Source organism: Opisthocomus hoazin, chromosome 22, assembly GCF_030867145.1.
Source record: "Opisthocomus hoazin isolate bOpiHoa1 chromosome 22, bOpiHoa1.hap1, whole genome shotgun sequence".
In the NCBI taxonomy this organism is placed as follows: Eukaryota; Metazoa; Chordata; class Aves; order Opisthocomiformes; family Opisthocomidae; genus Opisthocomus; species Opisthocomus hoazin.
This window is the reverse complement of record NC_134435.1, coordinates 10,465,834-10,479,671: the sequence shown is the minus strand read 5'-3', so window position 1 is coordinate 10,479,671 and position 13,838 is coordinate 10,465,834. Positions and strand designations below refer to the sequence as shown.

The 13,838-nt window shown below is 42.5% G+C and overlaps 1 protein-coding gene across 8 annotated transcripts in view; it reads left to right on the top strand.

The window, feature by feature from the left end:
- Positions 1-13,838, top strand: part of SFXN1 (sideroflexin 1) — a 41,396-nt gene that overhangs the window by 11,948 nt on the left and 15,610 nt on the right. For 2 of the 8 annotated variants that reach the window (XR_012766039.1, XM_075441472.1), the window contains exons 1-4: positions 380-448; positions 956-1,093; positions 1,407-1,996; positions 13,382-13,556. Coding sequence is in view for 7 of the 8 variants with exons in the window: in XM_075441472.1 (XP_075297587.1) it covers positions 1,735-1,996; positions 13,382-13,556 (437 nt within the window). In the remaining variant the exon portion in view is untranslated. Of the gene's footprint in view, positions 1-366; positions 449-955; positions 1,094-1,406; positions 1,997-2,701; positions 2,764-2,834; positions 2,911-13,381; positions 13,557-13,838 lie in introns of those variants that run through there. The other 6 variants (XM_075441473.1, XM_075441476.1, XM_075441475.1 and 3 more) reach the window with 6 other exon arrangements.

Genomic DNA, 13,838 nt, shown 5'->3' with positions numbered 1-13,838 from the left:
CTCCCCCGCCGCTGCTCGTTGTCCGCAACCGAAGCGGGAGCGCCGGGAACCGAGCGGACACCCACCCCCGCTGCCCGGGCTGCCCTCGGCCCGCCGGGCCTCCGCCCCGCCGCGCCCCGCGGACCCCGGCCCGGCCGGCTTTGCTGAAGCAGCAGCGCGGCCGGAGCTGGCCCCGCAAGGCTGAGCGGGCACCGGCAGCGCGCCGCGGCGCGGGAGGAGCCGCCGGGTCACCCCGGGCGTCTTCGGGGCGGCGGGAGACCGAGCGGGCGGCCCCGGGAAGGCTCCAGCGGCACCTCCGCTTCCCGCCTGCCCGGCCCAGCCCTGCCCCGGCGGGGCGGAGCGAAGCGGCGCGGGGCGGCCCGGCTGCCTCCCTCGGCCCCAGCCCGCGGCGCCGAGCGAGCCGCTTCCGGGCAGCGGGGCGAGGGGCGGCGCGGAGGCGGCGGCCGCGGTGAGTAGCGGGGCTGGGCAGGGGCGTCCCCGTGGGGCTGGGGGGGGGGGCGGAGGAGACAGCGCCTGTGGCACTCCCCGTGCTGAGCCGGGGCCCTCCGCGGGGGCTCGGCCCCGCGTGTCCCCCCCGTCCCCTTCACAGGGGCCCGGCCCCGCCTGTCCCCTCCGTTCTCTTTACAGGGGCCCAGCCCCGCCTGTCCCCCCGTCCCCTCCGCAGGGGCCCGGCTCCTTGTGTCACCCTTGGCCCCCTCACAGGGGCTCAGACCCGTCTGTCCCCTCTGTTACCCCTGCGGAGGCCCAGACTCCCTCGTCACCCCATCCCCTCGGAGGGAGCAGAGCCGGTGTCCCCGCAGGTCACCCCTCTCCTGGGGTGCCCGTGCCAGGTAGCTGGCGGGGGGCTGCCACAGCCCTCCCCTCCCCGCACACAGCGCAGCTCCCCGCTCCCCACCCGCTCCCCCAGTGCCCCCCCGGCCGGGAGCCGTCCCTGAGCGCGGGGTGTCTGTGGCAGGGTGGTGCGGGGCAGCGGCGCGGACCCCGGTCCTGCGGGAAACGAGCCTCCCGGCTGAGGGACCGTCCTTCCCAGGGGAGGAGCACGCTGGATCATTGGAGGTCAGACACCTGGTAGGCAGAGGCAGGGATTTTAATTGTAAGTATTGATGGTTTTTTAAAAATTTATTGAATTATAAATAATTTATTGTGGTTATAATGGGTATTGGGAGAGCGGGGGCGGGGGGGGTGGAAACTGGCTTTGTACCAATGTGCAATTAAAATATCACCTGTGTGGATCCTGTCAGAGAAAGATACATGACATACTGGAAAACTGCAGAAGAGGGCCGTGAATGTGCCTGGGCAGAGCCAGTGCTACTTCATTTTCCAGGGGGGTAATAAATAAGGAGCAGAGACAAGCTTGCAGCAATCGGGACTGAAATAAAGTAAGAGCTTGCACTAACCCTTTTTAGCAAAGAAGCTTTCTTTTTCAATACGAAGAGACGAGGTGAACTTGTGACGCGTCTCTGCGATATACGTCATGCGATGGGAGAAGAGGTGGCAAATTGAAAGCCGACACTGCTGAGCTGGCTGCGGCAACGTCTGACACCCGGAGGTAGCTTTAACGCAGAATGATGAAATCTCTCATCGAGTTACACACCAAAGATGGCTGCTGTTTTGAGGAGAGAGCCCCAGCAGCAGGCTCTAGCCGTTTGACACAGACTGCTGCTTTTGTTGCTAGGCTACAAGCGGGACGTACATTTATAAGCAAAAAAAAAGAAAGTATATTGTAGTGTTGCCATGATTTGCCTTCTTCAGTGTTCAGTTTGTTTTTATGATTGCAGGAGGAAAAATCATAGTGCAAAGATTTTTCTTCCCCGTGAGTTAAATAGATATTTACTGGTAGAAGCTGCTTTGGGGAAGGAAAACTTGGCAAGTGGCTTTGTTAACATTTGGTCTAAGTACGTTGCATCATACTCCCAGTCATCAGCTGTTCTGCTGCTTTCGAACTGTGGCAGCAAACATAGTGCAGTCAGAGGAATACCATCGCTTAATGACCCCGGTAAGTCCGATATGTGGTTTTGCCATCGTGCAAAAATGCTTTCTTCTCCTAAAAATCAATTAGTGCTTCTCATTTGAACTAGTTATACTGCCATGATTGACATCCCCGGAGAATGCATTGTATTCTTTTCTTTGCCAGAGCAATTAAAATATGTATAGTAGCTGGATTTGTCTTTCTGCTGTTGCTTTGCCAATGTGTATTAATTTTAAAGTAGAATAGGTCACCTTCCACTAATCAGAAGGTAGTGAATTTCCTGTCTTGTCTCCTAAGCCAACATAGCAGCTGTTGTGGTGGGCATTGCTCCTGGAAATCAAAAATCTGCGTTTATTCAGGCACAGCAGCCCCCAAAAGGACTGATGTGTTATTTGAGGAACAAAGAGGCCTAACGGGATCCCTAAAGGTTTCTCTATCAAAGCAGCAAAAGAACTCGGCTCTGCAAAAACAAACAAGTGGCTGTGAGCACTTTGGTTGATAATCATGTCAGAGGAAGAAGAAGAGCTGTTCCTCTTCCCATTTTATAGCAGCGGGTACTTTTCTCAACCTAAAGATTTTCTAACCCACGTGTCTCATTTCCCAGAACAGGGCATTGACAGCTGGACATCAGGCTGTTAGGGGATGCTTTGAAGAATGGAGATCTAGGGGCCTAAGTGTGTCAAATCTTTTTTTTTTTTCTCTCTCCCAGTGAATCTGCACATGAAACATTTTCAGCAGCACCTGGCTCTAACTTTTGAACTATTCCTATTCTGTAGGATTCTGGTAAGAAAGAGGTACTGCTGTTACCTTTTATTTTTACTGGGTTTTCAGGGAAAAGCTTCACTCTCATTTTTCAGAAAAGGAACTTCTGCCTCGAGGAGGTTTTATGAATCATGATCTGACCTGAGCACCTTGACATCACCTGAAGTTAGGGGTCTAAGGTAAAGGACACCGTACAAGTCACACCTTGCTTTCAGCATTTGCGCTGGCCAGGTTACTCGCTTGCCCTCCTGTATGCAGACTGGTTTGAATTCTCTTTTCAGCTGGAGTACCCAGCATGGCCCATGCTTTGTAACAGGGGTTGCAGGTTGCGGTTTGGGAGTTGGGCACCAAGAAGTGAGATGTCGCAGTGTTCATTGTCACAGTTATGTCTGCACTGCTTTTGGACATAGAATTCTCTTTAGACTTCTCCCTCCACCAGCTCAGTTTTTGCTGACTTGCTGAAATTGCATGCAAGAGAAGTGAAAGGCCGCTCTCATTAATAGAGTCCACTTCTGTAGGGGAGGGTGCAGGAGGCTGTAATCTGGACTCAAGCCTCCATCAATCACAAAGCTACAGATATTTCTGTCTAGGGAGTGACACAGTACCCGATCCAGTACCCAGTCTAAGGATGTTTGTGGAAGGATCCTCACTTAAGAGAATTCAAGCTTTTGTGTCTGTTAAGGAAAGCCTGCTTCTGGGGTAGTTCAGGCAAGTTTCTCTCCTGTATGTTCTCTGACAATATCGCGCTCCTGGCAAGCTAAGCTGTCTGCATCTCTCGGGGAATGCACTTTTTGCCATTAGGAAAGCTTCTTGACTCAGAACAGTGACGGTAGCTTTAAAAATGTGTATTTAGCTCAGACATGGAGAATTGGGTTCACAGTTATGCCATCAAGAATTTCTGTCACTCTATTCCCAATTTTAGCTTAGATACTGGAAAAATTAATGACACACCTGACGAACTTTCTTAAATGTGGAGTGGATTTTTTCAAGACACAGGTTAAAATACAAAGGTGTCAGTAACATAAGATAATAGAAATGGTTCCAAGGAAGGTAGCAAAGCTGCTTTTCATCATTTGTGCACTGCTGCAGGAGTTTAAGTTGCCCAGAATTTCCCAGACCATGTGCCCAGCTGGAGTATTCAGTCATGCAACAGGGTTTAAAATGATGATCAAACGTCTGGGTTGTTCAAAATTGAGTGGTATGTTACTGTCTGAAATAAATTAAATAGTCATTGCTACTCTTTTGGCTGTTGCTTTGGTTTGAAAAGTGGTTATATGACCTTCAGTGTGATGTTTAAAATGTGAACTTTAAAAAGGAGCAGCGGAGAGTTGAACTCCGGACAACTCCTGAATCTGCATTTTGTAGAATTGCTGCAACTGCTGTTGTTAACCTTTAAACAAGGTTTAAAGTCTTCTACTACCACTGGTTCTGTGGCAAATCTAAATGTAGCCCTTGTACTAAAACTGTTGATCAGACTTTGTGTTGGTTTTTATGTAAGTATTTTTTAAGAGAGGCCACTCTCACTCTTAAGCCCTCTTTTTCCCTCCAGTTAATGTTGGTATTAAACACTGGACCATGAACTGGCAGATGATTCCATCTGATCAGAGAGGGCAAGAAATTTGGGTGCACTTGATAGTGGGTCTTCCAGCTCTGTTCAATGCTGCTTTCTGATGGGAAGTACAAGATGAAAAAGATAGTCAAAGAAATATTGATTTTAAATGAGGATTTTTGTTAGAAGGTTAAATACGGAGTTGAGAGTTTCTCTCCAGATAAACAAAGAGCTTAGTTTTAGCTGTGAGTGAGTTCTACTATGCTTTTTAGTTTTTATTTTCTGATTACTAGGGGTGAGAGAGCGTTGGGAGAGAGAGGTGAGGCAGCAGCAGGAAGATTGGGGGAGAGAGTGGTAGAGGAGAGACTGGCAGTGAAATTTGCTTTAAAGCGCTTGGGACATGCAAGTCTCACACAGCAGTGTCCTCTCTGATCTGCCATCTGTGTCACCACATCCAATTGCCTCCAGTCTACAGAACCACGTCTTCAGCTCAACTTTTGGTGCCAAGTACAGGGCAAGCCGTGGTCATTTCTTTAGCTTGACACTCATATGTTTATGAAAAACTTCATGAACATGCAATCACAGTTATGATTCTGAAAATATGCCTTGGTACATAGGAAGAGCCGCAGTGGGAAACAGGTGGATAATCAAACCTCTGTCAGTGCTGGGGAGCTAAACAGCGCCAAAAAATGCTCCTGGTCATGGGAGCGCAGTCCCCCATGTTGTTAACTCCTGGAGCGCAGTGCGGAGCGGTTTTGCCCAGCACAGCTGATGCTCGCCCAGACAATCCAGCAGCACAAGGGAGGATTTAGCTGCCGTTCTCCATGTGCAGTTTGGATACAGCTGCCCTGGTCTGGAAACTGAAAGGGTTCAGTAATATGAATGTGCCGGAGAGCACAGTCCATTCTTTATTACTGGCTTAATTTACTAGTGTGGACTATTACCAGCTTCAGGGTTTGCAGGTACAAGTGTTCTATTAAATACCTTTCTAACTGATCTGTTGTTTGAAACACCAAAAATATGTATGATTTCCTTCCTTACTGCGTATTTTCCATGATGGATGTTAACTGTTCAACTGCATTATGATGTTGTCTTTTATCCTTTCCAGTGGTGCTGATCCTCCCGTGTTGTGAACATGACCTCAGAATAACATTTCAGTATGGATTATTACAGTAATTTACACGTTTTGTAAAATGAGTGTTGTTTCCCCCATCCTGTGTTAATGTTGTTGTTTGAGGAAGAGAGTTGTTTCAAGACCACGTTGGGTAATTTTGCCGCTTACCTTTCCACCTTAAAATGTGAGGTGCTGTTGAGTCAAAGGTTTGTCCGATTTCACAGGTGGTCTCCCCTGTGTTGGTACTTACTGAATAGCAACAGGTGCGGGAACAATAAATTCGGATGCTTTTATATAGGCAGTGGGGTGTTCAGTGGTTGTTGAAGTTTGCCTTCATTAGTTGACTGTAACAAAGCAAACATTTTTATCTTTGTTCTAGAGGATTTGTGCATTTAGTTTCCAGTCCCTTTGGAAACTTTATACTTATCTCAGGGTTCTGATGGATTTATTTTAATTTGATTTAACCCAAATGTCCTTTTTTTCTTTACACAATTCTATTACAGATATTTCTTTACAGAACCTTGTTATGGATGTATGGATAATGAGAATTTAAATCTTGGGCACACTTAGTGTATGTGGAGAATTATATCACTGAAGGTCATAGAGCTACACCCGTGACAAAGCATTGTAGTTAAAATAATTATGAATTCTTAAATAGCTTTATTACATGCTTTTGTTACTGAGTATTTGAATGGATTATGCAAACAGCAGCACCCCTCTAAAGTTGTATCTGAAAATTAAGGTGACAGCTGGGTAAAATACTGTTGCAGCAGCTTAAGTTTAGGGTGTTGTACCTATTTCTTGCAGTTTTACAGTCTCGCTGTTTAAATAAAAACAAGATTTTAAAAAAGCCATGCAGTTTATGATGATGACTGCATGGCTGTTGGGCAATATGTTGATGAAACCATTTTTGTGCGCAGTCACCATTTTTACTTTGTAGTTGGACATTTTGTTTTATAAGAGTAGTACATAGGCATTTTATTGGCTTATGGTTTTGCTTTATGGGATTTATTTCCCTTTTCAGCATTTGCTAATAGGGGCTGATAAGTCCAGAGTAGCATCATACAGTCTCTTTAATACAAGAGGAGGGGATTTTATTCTAAAAATATTTTACTGGAAAACTTGTAAATTTTCAAGACAGAAATTCACTGGTTCTTCTAAGACAGTCACCATTGTAACAGATCTATGACTCGGAGTCCCGAGGCTGGCAAACAGCGACCTTTTTTACTTCACTGCAGGTTTTATGCGTCTCCAAATTATATTATTCTGGTGTCTGAACTTTTTACACTCCCTTGTATGCATGGCATCTGTTCCTTCTCTGTGGGCATTGGTGGTCTGTCCCCGCCCACAGTCTTTATTATTTTTATTTTAAACTTATTTAGAACAGCATTGTTCCTGTTATATTCTTGAAGTGAAAGTAGATTATGTCAAACACATCATTTAGAAGAAAATGTTTTTGTGTACTGAAATAGCTGACACCTGAAGTTTTAATCCCCTTTTGCAGGGTGGACACACGTCCCATCTCCTCCCATCCTCTGACTGGAGGCTATATACTATCTTTTTATTAAGATGAGTGATATTAAAGTCAATGTTTTCTGTTGCTATCTTTCTAAACAGACACAGTGATTTCAAGCGTGATCTTTTGTTGCAGCACATGCCAAGGGTCCTCCATAAATGTATGTTTTCCATTTTCCTGCTGGGTTGCTTTTTGCTGCTGTGGCACTGTTTTTTGGTAGATTTACAAGGAGAAAGAGAGACCAAAGCATGTGCTGATGTGCTTCTGCTAGCTTGGTGTGGCTAGCATGGGTAACAGCAGTGAGAAAGGCATGGAAACAGGAGTTTTACCTTGTGCAGGCAACTGGAGCGGTTGCATGTTGTCTTTGGGGTGCTTTTACTCTGCCAGCATGTGTTACAGCCACCCTGGATATTCTTTCACCCCTACTACTTAGCTCATGTTAGCTCTTTCTACCATCATACCTTTTTTGTTTGTTTGTTTTTTGCTGTGTAGACACGTAAGGACTGGGAGTTTTTTCCAGTTTACACCGTTAGGTCTCTCTTGCACCCATATTTTCTTGGTCTGTAATGTAGACATTCAATCTCTTGACTCTGGCAAGCTGAAACGTTTACAGTTATCTATGCTTTCTGTTGCTTATTGTCTTCCCTGCAGATGTAAGGGTAGGCTTCAAGGCTTGCGTTATGCCTGGCTCCTCCCACATCTGCAGACCTTGAACTGGAGCAAAATGGTAACCCAAGGGGATCACTGGTTAGTCTGTTGAAGGAGCACGGGAGCGCAGACCTTTCATGCTCCCAGACCTTCTGCTGAGCCAGTTGAACGTACCAGTCTGGAAGACTGAGCTGGCCTCTCTCCTTCCTGCTGCGTTAGTTTTCTGCTAGGGTAGTGAGTTATATTAGCCATGTGATTCAAGGAGGATCAGAGTAGACCAGGTGGCGAGGGGGTAAAGAGAGGACATGGAAGTGGTAAGTCTTCTATTTTCTGTAGATCCACCTTCACTGGAGTAGGCTAAATGAAATGGAGTGAGTGAAACAATAATAAATTGAACCATGAAGCATCTGCAGACAAGGCAGATCCTTATTGTTTAGATTTCTTATGACTGAAAGGACTCATTTTGTGAACAGAGGTATCATAAGTAATAAAAACAACTCACAGACAACCCAGTAGTAAATATGAAGCAAATTTTCAGCACTTGCTGATCGTCATGAAACAAAAGAAAAGAGCTTCTGTTTATGGACTGCTTTATTAAGCATTCATTAGACAGCTTTAAACAGATTAACATAAGCTATCCTAAGCAGATGTTATTCTTTCTTAATGAAACTGATAGTTATAAAAATATTGAAACTTGGACTTTCTCACAAATAATATACGAATCGGGAAGCATTCGTAGAGTGACTTACCATCCCTAATGTGCAGATTTATTTAGTTTCTTTTTTAGTGGAAAAGAATTTTTGAATAAATGAGTTCACCCTACTTTCATAGAGTACTGCTTTGCAAAACCAACTGTTACCATTTTAGACCAGCAGATGGTTTGTTTTTTCACAACATACCACTTCACAGGACGGTGTCTTTAGTGGTATAGTACTAAGAAAGAGAAGAGAAACCCTAAGGAGCGTCTCCTATTCAAATGCTCTGCATGAGAACTGTTCTCCAAATCTGTCCTGAGTCTTTTTTCGTTTGCATGGTCTGTGTTCATTCTGCAACATGCCTGGTGAGAAATGAGTCACATGAAAATAATCCCACTAATCTGCAGGTGTCGCCATGTTGTGGTGTTTTAAACTGTTTAGTAACTGTGGAAGTACTTGCAGCAAACAGGAAAGTGGAATAAAAGGACAAGAATATTCAACTGAAAGTGAGGAATGAAGTCTCTGCTTCTTACCCAGCACCTTTCCGTCTCTCATCATTACTTTTGTGAAATAATAACTTGTGTCTTGCTGTGTCAGCAGTGCTTAGAACACAGGTTCATAGTCAGGAGGTCTAGGTTCCGCTCTTGTTTCTGACTTTACCTGTGGTCTTGAGCTAAGTTATGTTATTTAACTGTCTGCTGCTTTTACCTGTGTGTGGGGAGAATGGTGCTCCTTAAGAGTGCTGAAAAGCTCATAACACCTCTAAATGTCTTTGGAGTAAGCTGCAAAAAGAAGTAGTGTTAGATTTTACTGATCTGATGTCAATTATGTTTAATTCTGATACAAATGCCTTCGTGCTTCAAAGTTAGCTCAGTAAATTATGTATTGCTACAGCACCTTATTTTCTTGATGCTTGTGAGATTTATTGTTTCACTGTAGGGAAATCCTGTCTCAGCATGTAGTAAAGACCTTAATAAAAGCTGCTGTACAATAATGAACTTAACAGTGAGGGATATGGGAAATGGAGGGAGGGAAAGAAGATGAGTTTCCCGCACTGCACCACATTTATTAGCCTTCTAGTATTCTGGGAAGCTTTAGGACCTTTCCCAACTTGATGGTGAAACTTCAAGATCTGAGGGTGGTTGAAGCACGACTATATTTGCTGTAAGTTGGAGCAGCAGTGCTGATGCTTCTTGTATATTTGTTTTATGCTTACTCATGGGAGTTAATTACTGCAAATTTTAATACATGAACAGGCCTTTGGAACAGTATGTTTTTCTTTAGGTCTCTTGTACCAAAGGAAGATTGAAGGCCACTAGGGAAAACGGTGTAGTGAAAGAGCAAGAAAGTGTATTCAGGAGGTCAGATCTAATAATATTAAATAAATTTATCAATGTTCATTTTAATCATTGAAACATATATTTGGCAGCTGTTTCTATGCAGTAATGGATCACCTCCTTAACAGGTAAAACACTATAGAGCTAATAGCTTTTAAATATTCCTAACATTCACCAAATACAATCAGCGTATTTTTCTGTTGCACCTCACAGTGCCATTTTAATGTATTAAACTAAAATTATGCAATAACTTACTGCGGCAAATAGCTCCTATTCCAGGTAGGGTACACCTGATGGGAAAGAAGACGGTGCGCTACTGGAGCCTTCATTGTGTCCAGGGGTTCAGAGCTGCTGGTTGGGGTCAGTGCCAAGTGAACAGAGCTTGTTAACTCCCGAGAAAGGGGTAAATCCAGCTCTGTGTGCTCAGTTCTTAGTAAGATCAGTGCTGGTCGTAAGAATGTCTTAATTTTTCTTAGGGGAAACTGGCTGTACTGCATAATTTGTTCTGTTTTCACATCTTGATACAGAAAGAGCATTGCGTTGGATGGAGAGAGTTACAGATAACCCTGGCCTTGGGATTTCAAATCATCACGTGCTTTTAACAGTGTCATTTTTCTGGGGATATTTCAGTACATTTTCCTTTATCCAAGCATTTGGAATGATTCATGCTTTTGTCAGATTGCTGGGGGGTGTCAGTTACTGCAGTAAAAGCTGTGAGAATTTATACTGATTTGGGAGTCTTTGAAATGACCTTGCACGTGATGACTTGGAGTAGAAACTGGTAATTTTAAAGTTATCTTGAAAGGATTAATTGAGCGTTTAAATTCTTAATACAGTTGATCAGAACAAGGTAAAAGCAATCCTGCTGGTGCCCTACCTGCAGCCTGCGCTGTCCGTTCATGATGATCCAGAATTCAGCAATATCTGTCGAAACACAGCTTGGTTTTACACAACTGATGTCTACACTGCAAAGGCAAACAGCTTTGCTTTGCCAGTACAGCTCTGAGCTTCTCCTCATGTCAGGAGCATTTAGAGAGCAGGAAACAAAAATATGTGTGTAGTTATTGTTTTTGTGCGGCTTCTAACAAAAGTGATTTAGCCTGTGTAAAATTCAGTGATAAGATCTGTTCTGTAGAATTTGAGATGATTTGTTCAAGGAAGAGCTTGAGTCTGGTGGAAAACAGAGGTCTTGCTTATTAAATGCTTTTCGTTTTTCATTATTCTATTGCAAATAATACAAGCTAAACATAAAAATACTGCATAAACATCCTAAATGCTTTGTTTTGTTGTTTTCATTTTATGAAAACAAACTCCTTGGGTTTTTAATATAAACTGATTATTTAACTTAAAGAAACTTTGCATAATTACCAGTAAATGTATGAAAGGAAGGACGTTTTTGTTGAGTGACACCAAATTAGGATTTTCTAACAAACTAATTTAATAATACTAGCTGAGGTACAACGTTTTCATCATTCAGCTGTTAATCATGCTGTGATTGTGAAGGACAACCCTTCATTATTATTTATTTAATCCATGCTGGGTTCTCAAAGCTTGGTGTACTAGCAGTAGGTTACTTTGCTTGCTTCGTTACCACCTGTGGGACTTTGCCTTGAATATTCTGCAGGGCCGAGTAGAACGTACTAGCCAAATCCTGTAAACATTGCTCATCTTCGTGTGTAATGCAATTACTCCATATTTTTGCAACCTTATCTTTACAGCTTTACAGCCCTGGCTGGTGCTCAGTGCCATCATGCTTATGCCTACACAGTTTCTGTGGTCTTCATGAGCCCCTGTAATGTTGGGAAGAATTTGAGCAATTTGCATGTCATTGGCGGTTCTTCCTGGCAGATGATATATCAGAAAATCAAATATTTCCCGTAATGTTTGTACGGTACACCATAAAAGAGTATGTGGCCACTAGGCTTTCATTGTAATTAAATCAGAATGATAAAAACAACCACAGAAGTCCTAAAAAAGTCATGCTTGTGCTATTGCATAAGCATAAAAATGACAAGTCTGGGCAAAGGCAGAGAAGACAGTCTTCTCCCTGAGTACTTCCCACTCGGACAGCAATTCTGACTGGACAGTGGTTCAAGGCAGAATAATTTTTACACAGGCCTCGTCGACTTACAAAGTTGATTTCATGGTTCCAGTGAGAGATGTTACAAAGGTGTATAATCTCCTTCTTCTACATCGAGCCAATTTAGCTCACTTTCAACTAGTAGACTATTCTGTTTCTTTTTTTTTTTTTTTTGCTAGAAGTGTTGCTCTGTAGTGTCTTCTAAATATTTATTGGTTTCCTCCTCCTTCCTGTCCCTCAAAGCTGGTGATTTAGGACTTGTTATGATACCTGGGGAGACTTAAGCCTTTCTTTCTGTAGAAATTAACTTCTCCAAAGACTTCCAAGTTTTTCCACTTGAGGTAGAGGAGGAGGAGGATCATAATTACATTTGAGAGATGAACAATAGCTTCTTCAGATTTCGTGAACGGTCTGTCTTTTCCATGAAGTTTACAGTTTTTTACGATGGACACACTTTGCATGATTAGTTACTTTCTTTTTGTGATTTTTTTTTTTTTCTGTTGTACATCATATAAGTTTAATCAAATTGACCAAAATGTCTCAGACAACTTCACGGTGCTCTTGAAGTAAGATGAAAATACTCTTCAGTGACAGCTTACACCATGTATATCAGTTGTCCTCATAATGGTGATCTTTTTCCTATTAAGAGAGATAAAATACTATGTGATACCATCTGCATTTTTATAGATCCAGTTTACTTTGGCTGTTTGAATTACAGACATTATTTGGAGGATGGCTTTTTTTTTTTTTAACTGGCTGTTGAATATGTTGCAGAAATTTCTTTTAAGAACATTAAAGTTCATATAACTTGTGCTACACAGGGACTGTCCTTCTTTCATTAGAAGTTGAAGTAAACAGCCATTCTGAAGTAATTTCTAATTTTCTGTGGTTTAGGCCTCATAAATGCAGAACTATGTTAGTTCAGTGCCCTTCATTGTAGTTCTTTAACTATCTTTGAAGTATCATTAGGCAATCTGGTCATGTGTTCATAATGTGGCAAATTGTTGCATTATATAATCTTTGTTTTGTTAAAACATGGACTTAGAGAAACAAAATTTATTAAAACAAACTGTTGGGTTTGTGGTCCTAATTTTTGTTTTGTTTTGCTATGCCACATAAGTTAACTGGATTTTATTAAATATTTCTTCTGTCACTGCACTTTATAGCAGCTCTACAGGCATCTCCTGAAATATTTCATTTCTCCTTCCCTCTAAGACAGTATTTTCAGCAAACACTAATTCATCACTGAAATAAAGCACACTTCTAATTAGTATATTGTGATGTAGTACAGCTACTTACTAATAAATTTCTGTACTTCCTTTGCATCTGCCTCATCCTCAGGTATTTGGACATGTATATGATCTACCTCTACCTCAGAATCAGATACTTGCACTCTTACAAAGATGTAACTTAGAAATATCTTGGGGAAACAGGCACGGAAACATTTCTGTAGGCATTTAACTAAGTTCTTGCTTTTTCACTTGTATCAATGCCAACCTCATTAAAACCCATAACAGTGTCTGACATCATCTGCTTTCTGGGAGGATACTTTGGCTGCTTTGAAGCTCAGTTCCACAAGTTGTTCAGTGGTTTTTCTCTGTTTGTTTTTTTTTTTTTACTGTAAGCATAACCACTTTTCATCTTGCAGGTTATAGATACATTATCAAACCAGAGGAATTATGAATTGGAAATGTTGATGTTTTCTTCACAGAGTTTTTGAAGATGTCAGCAGATATACCATTAAATATTAATATCAAGGAACCCCGATGGGATCAAAGCACTTTTGTTGGACGAGCCAGTCACTTCTTTACTGTAACAGACCCCCGGAATATTTTGTTATCTGATGCCCAACTGGAAAATGCAAGACAAATTGTGCATGATTACAGGTATGGCATAGATCACTTTTACTGCTGACCCAAAGTCGTCCATGTCCATGATAAGTACGTAGTTATATATTTGAAAGGAAGTATTTAAGACGCTTATTCATTGCACCACTCTTTCTTCTTATTTCGGAGCTTTAAACACCTTCTTTTTCTTTTTTTAAACAAAGTTCCTAATGAATGGGGATATCATATCATCTGAGAACCCCTATTAAGTATTCTGATATACAGAAGTGTCTAATTCTGAAAATAGTTAATATGACAACAGAGTTTAAAACTTCCTCTTAC